Source organism: Pleurodeles waltl, chromosome 2_1 (assembly GCF_031143425.1).
Source record: "Pleurodeles waltl isolate 20211129_DDA chromosome 2_1, aPleWal1.hap1.20221129, whole genome shotgun sequence".
Taxonomy (NCBI): Eukaryota; Metazoa; Chordata; class Amphibia; order Caudata; family Salamandridae; genus Pleurodeles; species Pleurodeles waltl.
Genome location: NC_090438.1, coordinates 128,771,976 through 128,793,157, shown reverse-complemented (window position 1 = coordinate 128,793,157; position 21,182 = coordinate 128,771,976). Strand labels below are relative to the sequence as shown.

The 21,182-nt window shown below is 44.8% G+C and overlaps 1 protein-coding gene across 1 annotated transcript in view; it reads left to right on the top strand.

Moving 5' to 3' along the window:
• Window positions 1–21,182, top strand: part of COL4A5 (collagen type IV alpha 5 chain) — a 1,021,631-nt gene that overhangs the window by 830,878 nt on the left and 169,571 nt on the right. The window contains exon 42 of the mRNA XM_069211570.1: window positions 20,667–20,800. Within this exon, the coding sequence (XP_069067671.1) occupies window positions 20,667–20,800 (134 nt within the window). The remainder of the gene's footprint in view (window positions 1–20,666; window positions 20,801–21,182) is intronic.

Below are 21,182 nucleotides of genomic sequence, written 5' to 3'. Positions count from 1 at the left end.
ATCTTGGCCAGGGTTACCCCTAGCTTACCCAGAGAGGTTACCCAGAGCTGGAGTAACCCCACCATGACCAATAGGGTCAGGGGGCCTAACTTGCTATTTGGCATGGGGTCAGACCACCATGCTAAGGATAGTGCAGCCATAAAGGCTAACACCCAGCAGAGGCCACTGACAGCTGTCAGTGCCCAGAACCACACCTTTAGCTCTTCACCTAAAAGGGAAGGGGCTAAGTTACAGGCCTCTTTGGGTTCAGGTTGCCTGTCTGCTGTATTAGAGTGGGGGTGTAGGAAGTTGGCTCTGTATGTGCTATTTCAAAGTAAGGAATAGCATGCACAGAGTCCAAGGGTTCCCCTTAGAGGTAAAATAGTGGTAAAAAGAGATAATACTAATGCTCTATTTTGTGGTAGTGTGGTCGAGCAGTAGGCTTATCCAAGGAGTAGTGTTAAGCATTTGTTGTACATACACATAGACAATAAATGAGGTACACACACTCAGAGACAAATCCAGCCAATAGGTTTTTATATAGAAAAATATCTTTTCTTAGTTTATTTTAAGAACCACAGGTTCAAATTCTACATGTAATAGCTCATTCGAAAGGTATTGCAGGTAAGTACTTTAGGAACTTCAAATCATCAAAATTGCATGTATACTTTTCAAGTTATTCACAAATAGCTGTTTTAAAAGTGGACACTTAGTGCAATTTTCACAGTTCCTAGGGGAGGTAAGTATTTGTTAGTTTTACCAGGTAAGTAAGACACTTACAGGGTTCAGTTCTTGGTCCAAGGTAGCCCACCGTTGGGGGTTCAGAGCAACCCCAAAGTCACCACACCAGCAGCTCAGGGCCGGTCAGGTGCAGAGTTCAAAGTGGTGCCCAAAACACATAGGCTAGAATGGAGAGAAGGGGGTGCCCCGGTTCCGGTCTGCTTGCAGGTAAGTACCCGCGTCTTCGGAGGGCAGACCAGGGGGGTTTTGTAGGGCACCGGGGGGGACACAAGTCCACACAGAAATTTCACCCTCAGCGGCGCGGGGGCGGCCGGGTGCAGTGTAGAAACAAGCGTCGGGTTTTCAATGTTAGTCTATGAGAGATCTCGGGATCTCTTCAGCGCTGCAGGCAGGCAAGGGGGGGATTCCTCGGGGAAACCTCCACTTGGGCAAGGGAGAGGGACTCCTGGGGGTCACTTCTCCAGTGAAAGTCCGGTCCTTCAGGTCCTGGGGGCTGCGGGTGCAGGGTCTCTCCCAGGCGTCGGGACTTTAGGTTCAAAGAGTCGCGGTCAGGGGAAGCCTCGGGATTCCCTCTGCAGGCGGCGCTGTGGGGGCTCAGGGGGGACAGGTTTTGGTACTCACAGTATCAGAGTAGTCCTGGGGTCCCTCCTGAGGTGTTGGATCGCCACCAGCCGAGTCGGGGTCGCCGGGTGCAGTGTTGCAAGTCTCACGCTTCTTGCGGGGAGCTTGCAGGGTTCTTTAAAGCTGCTGGAAACAAAGTTGCAGCTTTTCTTGGAGCAGGTCCGCTGTCCTCGGGAGTTTCTTGTCTTTTCGAAGCAGGGGCAGTCCTCAGAGGATGTCGAGGTCGCTGGTCCCTTTGGAAGGCGTCGCTGGAGCAGGATCTTTGGAAGGCAGGAGACAGGCCGGTGAGTTTCTGGAGCCAAGGCAGTTGTCGTCTTCTGGTCTTCCGCTGCAGGGGTTTTCAGCTAGGCAGTCCTTCTTCTTGTAGTTGCAGGAATCTACTCTTCTAGGGTTCAGGGTAGCCCTTAAATACTAAATTTAAGGGCGTGTTTAGGTCTGGGGGGTTAGTAGCCAATGGCTACTAGCCCTGAGGGTGGGTACACCCTCTTTGTGCCTCTTCCCAAGGGGAGGGGGTCACAATCCTAACCCTATTGGGGGAATCCTCCATCTGCAAGATGGAGGATTTCTAAAAGTTAGAGTCACTTCAGCTCAGGACACCTTAGGGGCTGTCCTGACTGGCCAGTGACTCCTCCTTGTTGCTTTCTTTGTTCCCTCCAGCCTTGCCGCCAAAAGTGGGGGCCGTGGCCGGAGGGGGCGGGCAACTCCACTAAGCTGGAGTGCCCTGCTGGGCTGTGACAAAGGGGTGAGCCTTTGAGGCTCACCGCCAGGTGTCACAGCTCCTGCCTGGGGGAGGTGTTAGCATCTCCACCCAGTGCAGGCTTTGTTACTGGCCTCAGAGTGACAAAGGCACTCTCCCCATGGGGCCAGCAACATGTCTCTGGTGTGGCAGGCTGCTGGAACTAGTCAGCCTACACAGACAGTCGGTTAAGTTTCAGGGGGCACCTCTAAGGTGCCCTCTGGGGTGTATTTTACAATAAAATGTACACTGGCATCAGTGTGCATTTATTGTGCTGAGAAGTTTGATACCAAACTTCCCAGTTTTCAGTGTAGCCATTATGGTGCTGTGGAGTTCGTGTTTGACAAACTCCCAGACCATATACTCTTATGGCTACCCTGCACTTACAATGTCTAAGGTTTTGTTTAGACACTGTAGGGGTACCATGCTCATGCACTGGTACCCTCACCTATGGTATAGTGCACCCTGCCTTAGGGCTGTAAGGCCTGCTAGAGGGGTGTCTTACCTATACTGCATAGGCAGTGAGAGGCTGGCATGGCACCCTGAGGGGAGTGCCATGTTGACTTACTCGTTTTGTTCTCACTAGCACACACAAGCTGGCAAGCAGTGTGTCTGTGCTGAGTGAGAGGTCTCCAGGGTGGCATAAGACATGCTGCAGCCCTTAGAGACCTTCCTTGGCATCAGGGCCCTTGGTACTAGAAGTACCAGTTACAAGGGACTTATCTGAATGCCAGGGTGTGCCAATTGTGGATACAATGGTACATTTTAGGTGAAGGAACACTGGTGCTGGGGCCTGGTTAGCAGGGTCCCAGCACACTTCTCAGTCAAGTCAGCATCAGTATCAGGCAAAAAGTGGGGGGTAACTGCAACAGGGAGCCATTTCTTTACACAAGCCCCCCCCAGCCCACAGGCCAGGAGACTCAGCCCAAGCTGGGAGAGTCTTCCTAGTCTGTCAGGCGAGGAAGAGTAGGAGAAATAGGCTGGTTAGTTGCAGGGCCTACTCTGCCTTACATCCTTCTGTTCAGGTCATTCCCTTTGGGGAACTGACCTACTTCCACAGTGATAGGACCTAGTCTGAATTGCCTCTTGTCTGCCTCTTCAATGTCTCCACCCCTTCTTTCTATTTTGGTCTTAGAGGTATCCACCTCTGCTGACCTTATCTTGGCCAGGGTTACCCCTAGCTTACCCAGAGAGGTTACCCAGAGCTGGAGTAACCCCACCATGACCAATAGGGTCAGGGGGCCTAACTTGCTATTTGGCATGGGGTCAGACCACCATGCTAAGGATAGTGCAGCCATAAAGGCTAACACCCAGCAGAGGCCACTGACAGCTGTCAGTGCCCAGAACCACACCTTTAGCTCTTCACCTAAAAGGGAAGGGGCTAAGTTACAGGCCTCTTTGGGTTCAGGTTGCCTGTCTGCTGTATTAGAGTGGGGGGTTACCACATCTTGTAGTAAACACCCTTCTTCCACTCTTTCTTCTGTTAGCTGAGGAGCCACCCACTCAGGTTTAACAGTTGCCTGACTAGCCAGGACTTCTTGTGGGTCAGGTTGGACTTTATCAGGGCCATTTTTGGAGTTCTCCCCTACTGGAGCAGAATCTCCTTGGCTTGCTGTAACCTTGGCTAAAGGTTGTCCACCCTTCCTACTCTGTTTTCTTTTCTTCTTCTTCTGGGGCCTGCTTGCATTTACTGCAGAGGCAGGACTTCCAGAATCCTTGGGAGAGGACTGGCACTGGACCAGTTCCTCTCTTGGGCTCTGACTAACCTCTGGGTAGTCATTTCCAAGGAGACAATCAAGGGGGAGGTCTGTACTGACTACTACCCTTCTCCAGCTAAGAGTGCCACCCACTTCTATGGGCACTAAAGCCACAGGCCTTTTAGTGACCCTGTCTAGGCTAACTCTTACCCTGGCAGTCTCACCTGGGATGTACTGGTTTGAGAGCACCAGCCTGTCATGCACAATAGTGTGACTGGCACAAGTGTCTCTCAGGGCAGTGGTTGGGATTCCATTCACCAGTAGGTGGTGGAAGTGTCTGCTTCCCTCTGGAATCTCCAACTCACCTGTTGGGCCCTGTTTCCAGTTGAAGGCTAGGAAGACCTCCTCATCTGAGGAGTCATCTCCCATGGCTACACTGGTTACCCCTGGAATTTTGTTCTGGGGTTTGTTTTTGGGATAAGAAGTGTCCTTGGTGTGGTGCCCAGACTGTTTACAGTTGTGGCACCATGCCTTAGTGGCATCCCAGTTCTTACCCTGGTTCCCACCTTTGTTTTGGGTTGTGTCCTGGGGCCCACCCACCTGTTCTGGTTTTTGGGGGCCTACAGAGGACTCTTTTTCTTGGTTTCTAGTGTTACCCACTTTCTCCTGGGGAGTTTTTGTAACCCCTTTCTTTTGGTCACCCCCAGTGGAAGTTTTGGTTACCCTAGTCTTGACCCAGTGGTCTGCCTTCTTTCCCAATTCTTGGGGAGAAATTGGACCTAGGTCTACCAGATACTGATGCAACTTTTCATTGAAGCAGTTACTTAAAATGTGTTCTTTCATAAACAAATTATAAAGCCCAACATAGTCACACACTTCATTTCCAGTTAACCAACCATCTAGTGTTTTTACTGAGTAGTCTACAAAATCAACCCAGGTCTGGCTCGAGGATTTTTGAGCCCCCCTGAATCTAATTCTATACTCCTCAGTGGAGAATCCAAAGCCCTCAATCAGGGTACCCTTCATGAGGTCATAAGATTCTGCATCTTTTCCAGAGAGTGTGAGGAGTCTATCCCTACACTTTCCAGTGAACATTTCCCAAAGGAGAGCACCCCAGTGAGATCTGTTTACTTTTCTGGTTACACAAGCCCTCTCAAAAGCTGTGAACCATTTGGTGATGTCATCACCATCTTCATATTTTGTTACAATCCCTTTGGGGATTTTTAGGATGTCAGGAGAATCTCTGACCCTATTTAAGTTGCTGCCACCATCGATGGGACCTAGGCCCATCTCTTTTCTTTCCCTTTCTATGGCTAGGAGCTGCTTTTCCAAAGCCAATCTTTTGACCATCCTGGCTAACAGGGGGTCATCTTCACTGGAGTTATCCTCAGTGATTTCAGAGGTGTTGGTCTCTCCTGTGAGGGAACCAGCATCTCTGACTATTATTTTTGGAGTCAGGGTTTGAGGGACCCTGTTCTCCCTAGATAGGACTGGTAGGGGGGAATTTTCCTCCTGGTCACTATCCTCTTCCTCTGAGTTGCCACCCTCAGAGGGGTTGGCCTTTTCAAACTCTGCCAAAAGCTCCTGGAGCTGTATTTTGGTAGGTTTGGGGCCCATTGTTATTTTCTTTATTTTACAGAGTGACCTTAGCTCCCTCATCTTAAGATGGAGGTAAGGTGTGGTGTCGAGTTCCACCACAGTCACATCTGTGCTAGACATTTTGCTTCTAAAAGTTGGAATACTTTTTAAGAATCTACAACTGGTTCTAGAATCTAATTCAAACTTTTACAAACTTTTAAACTCTAAAAGAAATGCTAAACAGGATCTAACACAAGGCCCTAGCAGGTCTTTTAAGAATTTAGAAAACTTTTTCAAATTGCAAAAATCAATTTCTAATGACAATTTTGGAATTTGTCGTGTGATCAGGTATTGGCTGAGTAGTCCAGCAAATGCAAAGTCTTGTACCCCACCGCTGATCCACCAATGTAGGAAGTTGGCTCTGTATGTGCTATTTCAAAGTAAGGAATAGCATGCACAGAGTCCAAGGGTTCCCCTTAGAGGTAAAATAGTGGTAAAAAGAGATAATACTAATGCTCTATTTTGTGGTAGTGTGGTCGAGCAGTAGGCTTATCCAAGGAGTAGTGTTAAGCATTTGTTGTACATACACATAGACAATAAATGAGGTACACACACTCAGAGACAAATCCAGCCAATAGGTTTTTATATAGAAAAATATCTTTTCTTAGTTTATTTTAAGAACCACAGGTTCAAATTCTACATGTAATAGCTCATTCGAAAGGTATTGCAGGTAAGTACTTTAGGAACTTCAAATCATCAAAATTGCATGTATTTTCAAGTTATTCACAAATAGCTGTTTTAAAAGTGGACACAGTGCAATTTTCACAGTTCCTAGGGGAGGTAAGTATTTGTTAGTTTTACCAGGTAAGTAAGACACTTACAGGGTTCAGTTCTTGGTCCAAGGTAGCCCACCGTTGGGGGTTCAGAGCAACCCCAAAGTCACCACACCAGCAGCTCAGGGCCGGTCAGGTGCAGAGTTCAAAGTGGTGCCCAAAACACATAGGCTAGAATGGAGAGAAGGGGGTGCCCCGGTTCCGGTCTGCTTGCAGGTAAGTACCCGCGTCTTCGGAGGGCAGACCAGGGGGGTTTTGTAGGGCACCGGGGGGGACACAAGTCCACACAGAAATTTCACCCTCAGCGGCGCGGGGGCGGCCGGGTGCAGTGTAGAAACAAGCGTCGGGTTTTCAATGTTAGTCTATGAGAGATCTCGGGATCTCTTCAGCGCTGCAGGCAGGCAAGGGGGGGATTCCTCGGGGAAACCTCCACTTGGGCAAGGGAGAGGGACTCCTGGGGGTCACTTCTCCAGTGAAAGTCCGGTCCTTCAGGTCCTGGGGGCTGCGGGTGCAGGGTCTCTCCCAGGCGTCGGGACTTTAGGTTCAAAGAGTCGCGGTCAGGGGAAGCCTCGGGATTCCCTCTGCAGGCGGCGCTGTGGGGGCTCAGGGGGGACAGGTTTTGGTACTCACAGTATCAGAGTAGTCCTGGGGTCCCTCCTGAGGTGTTGGATCGCCACCAGCCGAGTCGGGGTCGCCGGGTGCAGTGTTGCAAGTCTCACGCTTCTTGCGGGGAGCTTGCAGGGTTCTTTAAAGCTGCTGGAAACAAAGTTGCAGCTTTTCTTGGAGCAGGTCCGCTGTCCTCGGGAGTTTCTTGTCTTTTCGAAGCAGGGGCAGTCCTCAGAGGATGTCGAGGTCGCTGGTCCCTTTGGAAGGCGTCGCTGGAGCAGGATCTTTGGAAGGCAGGAGACAGGCCGGTGAGTTTCTGGAGCCAAGGCAGTTGTCGTCTTCTGGTCTTCCGCTGCAGGGGTTTTCAGCTAGGCAGTCCTTCTTCTTGTAGTTGCAGGAATCTACTCTTCTAGGGTTCAGGGTAGCCCTTAAATACTAAATTTAAGGGCGTGTTTAGGTCTGGGGGGTTAGTAGCCAATGGCTACTAGCCCTGAGGGTGGGTACACCCTCTTTGTGCCTCTTCCCAAGGGGAGGGGGTCACAATCCTAACCCTATTGGGGGAATCCTCCATCTGCAAGATGGAGGATTTCTAAAAGTTAGAGTCACTTCAGCTCAGGACACCTTAGGGGCTGTCCTGACTGGCCAGTGACTCCTCCTTGTTGCTTTCTTTGTTCCCTCCAGCCTTGCCGCCAAAAGTGGGTGCCGTGGCCGGAGGGGGCGGGCAACTCCACTAAGCTGGAGTGCCCTGCTGGGCTGTGACAAAGGGGTGAGCCTTTGAGGCTCACCGCCAGGTGTCACAGCTCCTGCCTGGGGGAGGTGTTAGCATCTCCACCCAGTGCAGGCTTTGTTACTGGCCTCAGAGTGACAAAGGCACTCTCCCCATGGGGCCAGCAACATGTCTCTGGTGTGGCAGGCTGCTGGAACTAGTCAGCCTACACAGACAGTCGGTTAAGTTTCAGGGGGCACCTCTAAGGTGCCCTCTGGGGTGTATTTTACAATAAAATGTACACTGGCATCAGTGTGCATTTATTGTGCTGAGAAGTTTGATACCAAACTTCCCAGTTTTCAGTGTAGCCATTATGGTGCTGTGGAGTTCGTGTTTGACAAACTCCCAGACCATATACTCTTATGGCTACCCTGCACTTACAATGTCTAAGGTTTTGTTTAGACACTGTAGGGGTACCATGCTCATGCACTGGTACCCTCACCTATGGTATAGTGCACCCTGCCTTAGGGCTGTAAGGCCTGCTAGAGGGGTGTCTTACCTATACTGCATAGGCAGTGAGAGGCTGGCATGGCACCCTGAGGGGAGTGCCATGTTGACTTACTCGTTTTGTTCTCACTAGCACACACAAGCTGGCAAGCAGTGTGTCTGTGCTGAGTGAGAGGTCTCCAGGGTGGCATAAGACATGCTGCAGCCCTTAGAGACCTTCCTTGGCATCAGGGCCCTTGGTACTAGAAGTACCAGTTACAAGGGACTTATCTGAATGCCAGGGTGTGCCAATTGTGGATACAATGGTACATTTTAGGTGAAGGAACACTGGTGCTGGGGCCTGGTTAGCAGGGTCCCAGCACACTTCTCAGTCAAGTCAGCATCAGTATCAGGCAAAAAGTGGGGGGTAACTGCAACAGGGAGCCATTTCTTTACAGGGGGGTTACCACATCTTGCAGTAAACACCCTTCTTCCACTCTTTCTTCTGTTAGCTGAGGAGCCACCCACTCAGGTTTAACAGTTGCCTGACTAGCCAGGACTTCTTGTGGGTCAGGTTGGACTTTCTCAGGGCCATTTTTGGAGTTCTCCCCTACTGGAGCAGAATCTCCTTGGCTTGCTGTAACCTTGGCTAAAGGTTGTCCACCCTTCCTACTCTGTTTTCTTTTTTTCTTCTTCTGGGGCCTGCTTGCATTTACTGCAGAGGCAGGACTTCCAGAATCCTTGGGAGAGGACTGGCACTGGACCAGTTCCTCTTTTGGGCTCTGACTAACCTCTGGGTAGTCATTTCCAAGGAGACAATCAAGGGGGAGGTCTGTACTGACTACTACCCTTCTCCAGCTAAGAGTGCCACCCACTTCTATGGGTACTAAAGCCACAGGCCTCTTAGTGACCCTGTCTAGGCTAACTCTTACCCTGGCAGTCTCACCTGGGATGTACTGGTTTGAGAGTACCAGCCTGTCATGCACAATAGTGTGACTGGCACAAGTGTCTCTCAGGGCAGTGGTTGGGATTCCATTCACCAGTAGGTGGTGGAAGTGTCTACTTCCCTCTGGAATCTCCAACTCACCTGTTGGGCCCTGTTTCCAGTTGAAGGCTATGAAGACCTCCTCATCTGAGGAGTCATCTCCCATGGCTACACTGGTTACCCCTGGAATTTTGTTCTGGGGTTTGTTTTTGGGACAAGAAGTGTCCTTGGTGTGGTGCCCAGACTGTTTACAGTTGTGGCACCATGCCTTAGTGGCATCCCAGTTCTTACCCTGGTACCCACCTTTGTTTTGGGTTGTGTCTTGGGGCCCACCCACCTGTTCTGGTTTTTGGGGGCCTACAGAGGACTCTTTTTCTTTGTTTCTAGTGTCACCCACTTTCTCCTGGGGAGTTTTTGTAACCCCTTTCTTTTGGTCACCCCCAGTGGAAGTTTTGGTTACCCTAGTCTTGACCCAGTGGTCTGCCTTCTTTCCCAATTCTTGGGGAGAAATTGGACCTAGGTCTACCAGATACTGATGCAACTTTTCATTGAAGCAGTTACTTAAAATGTGTTCTTTCATAAACAAATTATAAAGCCCAACATAGTCACACACTTCATTTCCAGTTAACCAACCATCTAGTGTTTTTACTGAGTAGTCTACAAAATCAACCCAGGTCTGGCTCGAGGATTTTTGAGCCCCCCTGAATCTAATTCTATACTCCTCAGTGGAGAATCCAAAGCCCTCAATCAGGGTACCCTTCATGAGGTCATAAGATTCTGCATCTTTTCCAGAGAGTGTGAGGAGTCTATCCCTACACTTTCCAGTGAACATTTCCCAAAGGAGAGCACCCCAGTGAGATCTGTTTACTTTTCTGGTTACACAAGCCCTCTCAAAAGCTGTGAACCATTTGGTGATGTCATCACCATCTTCATATTTTGTTACAATCCCTTTGGGGATTTTTAGGATGTCAGGAGAATCTCTGACCCTATTTAAGTTGCTGCCACCATCGATGGGACCTAGGCCCATCTCTTTTCTTTCCCTTTCTATGGCTAGGAGCTGCTTTTCCAAAGCCAATCTTTTGACTATCCTGGCTAATAGGGGGTCATCTTCACTGGAGGTATCCTCAGTGATTTCAGAGGTGTTGGTCTCTCCTGTGAGGGAACCAGCATCTCTGACTATTATTTTTGGAGTCAGGGTTTGAGGGACCCTGTTCTCCCTAGATAGGACTGGTAGGGGGGAATTGTCCTCCAAGTCACTATCCTCTTCCTCTGAGTTGCCACCCTCAGAGGGGTTGGCCTTTTCAAACTCTGCCAAAAGCTCCTGGAGCTGTATTTTGGTAGGTTTGGGGCCCATTGTTATTTTCTTTATTTTACAGAGTGACCTTAGCTCCCTCATCTTAAGATGGAGGTAAGGTGTGGTGTCGAGTTCCACCACAGTCACATCTGTGCTAGACATTTTGCTTCTAAAAGTTGGACTACTTTTTAAGAATCTACAACTGGTTCTAGAATCTAATTCAAACTTTTACAAACTTTTAAACTCTAAAAGAAATGCTAAACAGGATCTAACACAAGGCCCTAGCAGGTCTTTTAAGAATTTAGAAAACTTTTCAAATTGCAAAAATCAATTTCTAATGACAATTTTGGAATTTGTCGTGTGATCAGGTATTGGCTGAGTAGTCCAGCAAATGCAAAGTCTTGTACCCCACCGCTGATCCACCAATGTAGGAAGTTGGCTCTGTATGTGCTATTTCAAAGTGAGGAATAGCATGCACTGAGTCCAAGGGTTCTCCTTAGAGGTAAAATAGTGGTAAAAATAGATAATACTAATGCTCTATTTTGTGGTAGTGTGGTCGAGCAGTAGGCTTATCCAAGGAGTAGTGTTAAGCATTTGTTGTACATACACATAGACAATAAATGAGGTACACACACTCAGAGACAAATCCAGCCAATAGGTTTTTGTATAGAAAAATATATTTTCTTAGTTTATTTTAAGAACCACAGGTTCAAATTCTACATGTAATATCTCATTCGAAAGGTATTGCAGGTAAGTACTTTAGGAACTTTAAATCATAAAAATTGCATGTATACTTTTCAAGTTATTGACAAATAGCTGTTTTAAAAGTGGACACAGTGCAATTTTCACAGTTCCTGGGGGAGGTAAGTTTTTGTTAGTTTTACCAGGTAAGTAAGTCACTTACAGGGTTCAGTTCTTGGTCCAAGGTAGCCCACCGTTGGGGGTTCAGAGCAACCCCAAAGTCACCACACCAGCAGCTCAGGGCCGGTCAGGTGCAGAGTTCAAAGTGGTGCCCAAAACGCATAGGCTAGAATGGAGAGAAGGGGGTGCCCCGGTTCCGGTCTGCTTGCAGGTAAGTACCCGCGTCTTCGGAGGGCAGACCAGGGGGGTTTTGTAGGGCACCGGGGGGGACACAAGCCCACACAGAAATTTCACCCTCAGCAGCGCGGGGGCGGCCGGGTGCAGTGTAGGAACAGGCGTCGGGTTCGCAATGTTAGTCTATGAGAGATCTCGGGATCTCTTCAGCGCTGCAGGCAGGCAAGGGGGGGATTCCTCGGGGAAACCTCCACTTGGGTAAGGGAGAGGGACTCCTGGGGGTCACTTCTCCAGTGAAAGTCCGGTCCTTCAGGTCCTGGGGGCTGCGGGTGCAGGGTCTCTCCCAGGCGTCGGGACTTTGGATTCAAAGAGTCGCGGTCAGGGGAAGCCTCGGGATTCCCTCTGTAGGCGGCGCTGTGGGGGATCAGGGGGGACAGGTTTTGGTACTCACAGTATCAGCGTAGTCCTGGGGTCCCTCCTGAGGTGTTGGATCTCCACCAGCCGAGTCGGGGTCGCCGGGTGCAGTGTTGCAAGTCTCACGCTTCTTGCGGGGAGCTTGCAGGGTTCTTTCAAAGCTGCTGGAAACAAAGTTGCAGCCTTTCTTGGAGCAGGTCCGCTGTCCTCGGGAGTTTCTTGTCTTTTCGAAGCAGGGGCAGTCCTCAGAGGATGTCGAGGTCGCTGGTCCCTTTGGAAGGCGTCGCTGGAGCAGGATCTTTGGAAGGCAGGAGACAGGCCGGTGAGTTTCTGGAGCCAAGGCAGTTGTCGTCTTCTGGTCTTCCTCTGCAGGGGTTTTCAGCTAGGCAGTCCTTCTTCTTGTAGTTGCAGGAATCTAATTTTCTAGGGTTCAGGGTAGCCCTTAAATACTAAATTTAAGGGCGTGTTTAGGTCTGGGGGGTTAGTAGCCAATGGCTACTAGCCCTGAGGGTGGGTACACCCTCTTTGTGCCTCCTCCCAAGGGGAGGGGGTCACAATCCTAACCCTATTGGGGGAATCCTCCATCTGCAAGATGGAGGATTTCTAAAAGTTAGAGTCACTTCAGCTCAGGACACCTTAGGGGCTGTCCTGACTGGCCAGTGACTCCTCCTTGTTGCTTTCTTTGTTCCCTCCAGCCTTGCCGCCAAAAGTGGGGGCCGTGGCCGGAGGGGGCGGGCAACTCCACTAAGCTGGAGTGCCCTGCTGGGCTGTGACAAAGGGGTGAGCCTTTGAGGCTCACCGCCAGGTGTCACAGCTCCTGCCTGGGGGAGGTGTTAGCATCTCCACCCAGTGCAGGCTTTGTTACTGGCCTCAGAGTGACAAAGGCACTCTCCCCATGGGGCCAGCAACATGTCTCTGGTGTGGCAGGCTGCTGGAACTAGTCAGCCTACACAGACAGTCGGTTAAGTTTCAGGGGGCACCTCTAAGGTGCCCTCTGGGGTGTATTTTGCAATAAAATGTACACTGGCATCAGTGTGCAGTTATTGTGCTGAGAAGTTTGATACCAAACTTCCCAGTTTTCAGTGTAGCCATTATGGTGCTGTGGAGTTCGTGTAAAACAGACTCCCAGACCATATACTCTTATGGCTACCCTGCACTTACAATGTCTAAGGTTTTGTTTAGACACTGTAGGGGCACAGTGCTCATGCACTGGTACCCTCACCTATGGTATAGTGCACCCTGCCTTAGGGCTGTAAGGCCTGCTAGAGGGGTGTCTTACCTATACTGCATAGGCAGTGAGAGGCTGGCATGGCACCCTGAGGGGAGTGCCATGTCGACTTACTCATTTTGTTCTCACTAGCACACACAGGCTTGTAAGCAGTGTGTCTGTGCTGAGTGAGGGGTCTCTAGGGTGGCATAAGACATGCTGCAGCCCTTAGAGACCTTCCTTGGCATCAGGGCCCTTGGTACTAGGAGTACCAGTTACAAGGGACTTATCTGAATGCCAGGGTGTGCCAATTGTGGATACAATGGTACATTTTAGGTGAAGGAACACTGGTGCTGGGGCCTGGTTAGCAGGGTCCCAGCACTCTTCTCAGTCAAGTCAGCATCAGTATCAGGCAAAAAGTGGGGGGTAACTGCAACAGGGAGCCATTTCTTTACACCTTGCATACATCCACTACTCTCCAAACCAAAACACATAGGTAAAAGACATTTTCATTTACAACACCAATAGCTCTAACTTTCACAATTGCAAGACCTATTGCATTACAAATGCTTGTGTTGTTTTTCAGAACTGGACCTATGATTAGTAGGGATGGCTGTGGACATTCACAATGTGCCAGTAGAGGTTTACATTCTTGGACTTGTGCAAGATGAACCAAAGCAAAAGTATTTGCCAAGAATGTTTTCACTAATCAACAATAAAAGTTGGAGGTTTGAAGACCAACAGAGTTCATCGTAGTTTCTACCCTAAATAATGCTGACTAGCAATCCTACAGCATTATTCCCATGACGTGCCAAGAAGCTTCTGGGAAACCAAAGTCTTTGGTTTCCAGAGGGAATATGGTTGCAAATCTAAAACTCAAAGGAATTAACTGAAGGGCGCCCCCTGAAGTGGAGCCTGCAGCTTAATTTGACCCAACGCAGGAAACCGCACCCGCCTGTGTATGAAAAGGATTGAAAGATTTATAGCTATTTCTCAGTTCTGTTTGTGGTGATGCAGGGTAGTTCTTAGATGATGGAATGATTTGTCAGGTTAATTCTGATAAGAACCAGACTTCCGCAGGCTAACTTGTTTAGCAACCCTCAGCGATCAGCTTTAGAAGGACTAGTGGAATATGTGCAATTACTAGTTCGTGATTTCCGTAGATATCCGGGGGTGCACTCTTGCTACACTCAACTGATCACCGTGTGTCTACCCTTTGCAGAGAGGCATGGGTAACCTGCTAAACCCTTTTCGCAATAGGGATTGAGGTTTGCAATTATTTCCATGAATGAGGAATTCACAGCAAGTGCAGGTCATAATCTTGTGTTAATAAGTCCCTGCTATTCAAACACACTGCCCTTCACAACTATTGATTAGATGGTTTAGTGAGGTTCTCGTATCGTCACCAAAGGGGTCATCAGTGGCCATGGCAGAGCACCAAGAAGACTATCAGATTTCACTACTTAGAAGAACTAAAAGTTGACTATAGCTAGATTGTGCGAAGATCCTTAGTGGATTAGAGCAATGACTAAATAACAGCAGCTCAAACAGTGCAGATGGCTGTTCTCCTTCTTAAAACTACTTTCCCTGGGCAATTCGAGTCAGGGCCACGTTTAACAAAATGGGACTAACCCAAATTATATTCTAGAAATTAAGAGCAGCAGTTGGGAAAAATATTTTAGTTCATTCTGTGAGGCAGCAAAATAAAAACAACCTGCTCTAGGTTGATATACACAAGCAGGTTGCACAATATTCCACAGAAGACCACCATTTTGGTAGCCCAATGAACTAAATCAACTTGATCTTTGAGAAATGTCCAGTGCTGTTTAATGTTTCATTGAGGAAAAGCTTAATATAAAATATTTTTTTGGTCCTCATGCAATTGATTTGTTCAAGAGAATTATACCTCGATGTCTTATTTAGATAACATACAACAACTAAAATTGGACATATTTATTTTTATGCATATTTTTATATGTGTGTCTTTAGATGACTGCTATACCAAATAAGGGCAACTCAAGATCTCTGCATAACCACCAGAGAGAAAACCTGTCCATTCATGATTTTCCAATGTAGGATTGCCCCACCCTCTAGATCGTTATCTATGATTTTGTTTGTCTAACTTAGTGCTGCATAAAAGTTAAGATTTTTACTTTTCAGCACAGCGGCTAATAGGCTGGATTCAGTAAATAAACCAACAGACACGCAATAATTTATCTGTAACGTAGGGTCTAATTTACATTCATTCCCTTGTGGTCCCTAGTTTTACATATACATCAATCTCATCACATTTTTCCATTTGTGATTCATTAGCATCCTATTACTTTCCTGAGGTCATTATATCTGGGGAAGGAGGAGCAAGGAGACAGATTTACAAGGTGTATTGTTTGGGTCCATGCAGGGTTCACTTAGACAGGCAAAGTTACTGGGAAATCTGAAATATTGCATCAGAGTCCCATGGTTATTCCTCCTTTACACCCAGCATTTAATCTTCTATCTCCAATAGAAGTTCACCGGACCTGCAGTGTTCCAACAGCAGGCAAGATCAATCAATACTGGGGGCCTAGTAATGAGGCTTGTAGTTCATGACTAACACTGGCTGTTTTAGCCCACCAACGTTGTAGTTGCAGAATGTAACTGATACTTGTTGCACTTATTAAAGATGTAGATTAAAATGTATCCATAGCATATGTAATCCATGTTTGTGTACTTTAAAAAGCAATGGGGTTCATTATGGCGGTAATTTTCTGTAAAGTGTGCGTGTCTTCCATTGATTGAGATCACTCTTATTTGAACTCAATTGACTATTGACAACATGAAACACAGTCAGCTTCTGAAATTGAATTTGCTTGGCATACCCAAAATCTCTTCTACTTTTTCTCCCCAAGTGAACAATACCACCAAGGCTCAGAAATGCTATTAAGGATACTGAAACATAGCCACTTTGATGTGAAGACTATTTCATTTTTACAGTTCGATGTGTAGTCATCACTTTCACAAGTGTGTGTTTTTTCTTTGATAATTACTTTTTCCTGCAGGCTTACTTTGAGGAAAATAAATGCTTGCTTCTAGACAGGGGCTTATGTCATGTTTTAATACAGCAAGAGATATGCCCTGCAGTATCATGTATATTCTGGATTGAGCAGTCTTTTACGTAAGGTTTAATTTTGTCATAAAGTTGTTTGACTGAGCAAGTGAGAAGTTTATGCTTTAATTCTTGTTTTTTTTGTTAGATTTTTTCAATGTAAAATCCTCTCATAGATTTTAAAACTTTCAGCTGAGCACCAGATAAAGTTCACATTGTTATAACAACTTCAAAATGCATCAATTGATATTGATAAAAACCAGTGCATGCTAGAGCAGGTTTAGCTGTTATAAAATATAATCTTTTTTTTCAAAGTTGGATCAATGAAAGGACTGGTTGAGATTCCCACTGCTGACCTGCCAATCAAACACACATCATCAGCAAGCAATTAATTCACTTAGATATCTTACGAGCAATTTGAAGGTAGATACTCACTAGAACCTGAACAAGATGGATGGCTTCAACAGTGCTGACATATTAAAAGTACACAACAGTGCCAAGAACCTGAACATGTTGTAATATTTAAATAACAAACCTTCAAGCAATCTGTATGGGAGTAAATGGTATGAAAAGATTAGTTTCCTAATGAAAATAAAAAATATATATATTTATGTAATCACTGCATAAAAATGCAGTTTTGATCTGGCAAAAGGAGTATATATGTACAGAAACATTAGAGCCATTCCTGTAAGAAAGCCTCTTAAGCATCAACACTTTAAATCAATGACTGTAGTGCATATTTTCAGTAGCAGGGTGACATATTTTGCCACTCTTTTGTATGTGAAAGGATGACTTGAAATACTTTGGTAAGATCTTAGCCAAAATTCTGATAAACTATCTCGATAAATTCATTAATGTCATTCTAAAAACAAAAACAATGCACTTCTGGAGCCCTAGATTTCCTTTATCAGATACATGAAGAAGTACAATGTGTCATCTTAAAATGCTTAAAGTGTCATTAATACACATATGTGCAAAGAGAAAAGCCAAAGATTTGCAGTGGTGCATTTTGAAGATGCTTTTGTGTCAATGCCAGTTTTTGTGTATATTGCACAAGACTGGTGTTTCCCATTTTGTTACAAAGATATTTTTTGTGAAGCTTGCTTCCTGCCTTATGCTCTGTTGATTTTCCTGCTTTAAAAAAATCTGAATCAATTATTACTTGATTTCTACATCCATTGGCTTCAAACAAAACGGTAACTTCTCCCTTGCTCTGTCTGGCATCCAGTTACTACCTTATGTTTTTGCTTTTGTTTCAGTATGCGGTTTGATGTTAGGATGGGACTGTTTACAAAATGTATATGCTCTTTATTTCTCTTTGCATCCAAAGCATTAATGTTATTTTCCTCCTGTAGGTAATAAGACATATACATTTTGTATCATGCATATAAAGTAATGTAGGCTTCAAAGAGGATATGATCTCTGAAAACTGGAGTTTTAGATGTTTATATTGACATTTAAGAGAAGTAATATAAATCTTTGGAAGGGTCCAGGGTACAGATTCAGCATGAGAGCTGTTAAATGATTACCTGCTATATGGTACTCAAATGTTGTGTTCTGTAGTCAGTAGAAGGAAGAATCTGAACACCAGTTGGCCATTACTAACAAAGTTTATGTGTGGTTATTACTCTGTGTCATTAACAATATCAGAATAAACCAAGTGTTCATTTAAATTAAGACTACTTTGAATTAAAACACCACATATCTTGTATGATAATTCCTTTTGGAAATGACCAGCTAACAAATGTAGTGTACTTCTGAATAATTAAACACTAGCATATTTTACATAAAAGTAAAATCAGTAATGGAGAATTTACTTTAGGCTTTTGTTTTCTTTACCCTGTAGTGAAAGATGTAATAGGCTCACTCTTTAAAAAAGGAATTGGAAAAATAAAAATGAATATCTATTAGTCTTGTTAAATTAATATTTGATTAAATGTGACACAATCTTTTCACTGGTGCCATATCTTTGAGTAGTGCAGAAATAATGAATGAGGCTCTGATATCTGTAAGAGTTCTCTGTACTCCTTGGTACCATATTTTCTGGTTTAAGTGTCAGTATTGTTGGTGCTTGCTTTTTGCTATCAACTGGTTGGTGACTGTTTTATACCTTGGCATATTTTCAGCAGACCTGCAATTATTGCTGGTTCTGACAAAGCAACAACAGAATTATACAGCAACAACATTGTCACTAAGAAAGTGTTTTTAATGTAAAGACTTGCCACAAACGTGGCAATATACCTGGTCCACCAAAATGACAGTCTAACTGCTAAATTAAAAGTCTGGAAAACTGTCATGTTTCTACCAGCTGCAGAAACAGGCAGTCTGATGGACATAGACTTGTCTGTGTAAGTACATCACACCAGCCCCCCCTGTTTAAAATACTGTTTTTCTACTCGTAAATGTCTGGTGGCCCGAAGAAATAAAAAAGAGAAACAACACCCACACCCTGGCAGACAACCCCAAGGGAGTCAGAGTAATTTTTTTTTTTTTTTACAAAAACAAATTTCCACTTTAGGTTTTCTAAAATCAAAATGTTTGGTAAGTAACTGCATGGAATATGTGGGCTGTTCAGCAAAGTTTCAATGCATTCAGAGGAGTTGCCGTGGTGGTGGTACCTATGAAAGCATAGTCTACCAGGCAGGTGGAGCTCTCTAAATACAGTGGGTGGTAGTATGCTTCGGCTTAAGATGCCATTACCTTTGCTTTCCTGGTGGAAGGCAGGTGGCCTGCCAAAGACTAAATCAGCCCTTAATCTAACAAACATTTGATTAGTACCAATAATGGTTGCAGTTTCGACCATTTTGATTTCTTGATATCTAAATTAGAACAACCTGTATTACCTTCCTGTTAATCTTTGCATTTTCTATGAAAGACATGCATAGACTTGAGAATGGGTCCATGAATGGATTATGTGTCTGCTAATAAATATTTCTGCCTTGGATCAAACTGCAAACCTCATTGACTATGGCAAAACAAAAACTTTCTCATTACTGATTTGACTTTTACATATAATAGAATAGGGGCCTTCTGGTGAAGTTGTATTCAGTATTAGGGATAATTACATGTTCATGTATAGCTTTTTAGCATACTTTTTGTAAATATGATTTTCTTTCTTGTATAACTTTGCTATTCTGTGTGCCCTATAAAAATGTTCAGCGACTAACCAGTGATCTTATTTTGTACTGTTTTGTGTGCCATCTAACATCATTGATTGGGCATTGGTGAACTCTGGTACTCGCAGGTCCACAAGGTTAGAATATTATCTCTGTCAACTTCACCTATTTCCACTGCATGTGATTCACAAAAAGTCACCTATTTTTAAAAATATACACTATTCACTTATAGAGCATGCTATTTACACCGCATACCACAGTAAGTTCACGATCACCTGTTTGAAAAATTGCTTGTGCACTTGTCACATTATGTTGACTTGTTACATTTGTTTAATATTCTACTTTTGAGCTTCAAGGGATTTAATTTAAATATTATTTTATTCTGTAAACAAATATTCATGAATCTACTTTAAAAAAGCATGGATGCATTTGTTCGTAAAGGCGTATAGCACATAGTATCACCACAGTAATTGAAATATGCTTATGATTGTGCATACATTTGTGGCCATGTCTACAACAGAGACATCAAAGGTATGTTAAACTGTTTATTTCTGATAGATCTGAATAATCTTCTTACACATGTGATTTTAAAGTTGTTTGTTAAATTCCCACTTCCCATTTTGTTTGGTTTTTCCCCACAAGTCTGATGTGTGATGGAGTGTACTCACTCCACTATGGCATATTGGTTAAAAATACTTCCTTTCTTTGCAGTTATTACTACATTCTTAGATGACAGCTTCAAGTCTTTTCTAACTACTTTATAAGCCATTCAACCATGTTCAATGTTGTCAAAGGCTTGAGCAGCATTACTAACAATTAAATGTTCCCGGTATGTGAGTCAACATAGTCACTACAAAGATCTCATCACATGTACAATTCATGTTCCTTTAAATATTATAGAACAGTTTTTGTGAAGTCACTTTCGTCTACGGCATCCTAACTTGACATCTCCTGCCTTTACAGATGTTCCAGCAGGCTAGGCATTTTCTGGCATAGGATATACCCAAGCATCACATTTTTATGCATTTACTTTTCTAGTATAACTCTAGTATAAGTGAGAGGGAATGTACAAAGAATGCTTCAAATTATGTATTATCTTTAAAAGTGTCTGAACATTGTTAGACCTAAAATGTACATATTTTGGAACTAAAGCATCTTACTGAAGGAATCTATAAAGGAACACGTTTTTAAAAAGTGGCTAGTACTGTTTTTTAAATGTTGGTGAAATATTGTTGTAGCTCAAAAAATAAATCTAAGGTAACCATAATGTATGGCTTGGATAACCTTCTGCTGCTCCGCATTATATATTTGGAAATAATAGAGAAGATCTGTATATTAAGAGAACAGTAGCCTATAGAACAGACCAAACAATAGAAACTGGAAAGGGAAAGATGCATTGCAGTCTTCAAGCAGAAGCGCACAAAAGCGATCAGTGTATTGGAAAATTTAAGATATCCTGGTCAGCTCCTTTGGTCTGCATAGCCCAATGTTCTCTACCGTAATATTTTACATAATATCTCATTACTTCTCAACATGTTGATGTCCAGGTGTTCCGGGTCCTGAAGGCGCTCGTGGTCCTGCTGGCAGTGGAGGCTACAAGGGAGAAAAAGGAAACCCAGGCCTGCCAGGGCAAAATGGATTTCCAGGGAGCAAGGGAGAACCAGGACAACCTGGACTGCAGGTATATGAGAAGATGATCAGATACGTGATATATAAATATGTACCTCTATATGTAGCATAGCACACACAGTGCAGAAACTCATTTTCTGTAGTGGTCTATGGATGGCATTTAGATTTGCTGATACTACAATGAATATAATGCACTATTGCACCTGCTTTGATGAAATATGATTTTCATAAGAGAATTCCATTCTGATCAAAATCCAACAGTAGATATGGTGCAGAGTTGAACACAGTAAATGCACAGTAAATGCAGATGAGGTGGTAGTGAAGAAAATTCAGAAATACAAACAGAGTAGCCATATAAACATTGTGAACATTGAAATGAAATATAGCAAAGCATTTTGAAGATATTTGTTTATGAAATGAATCTATTCAGATCA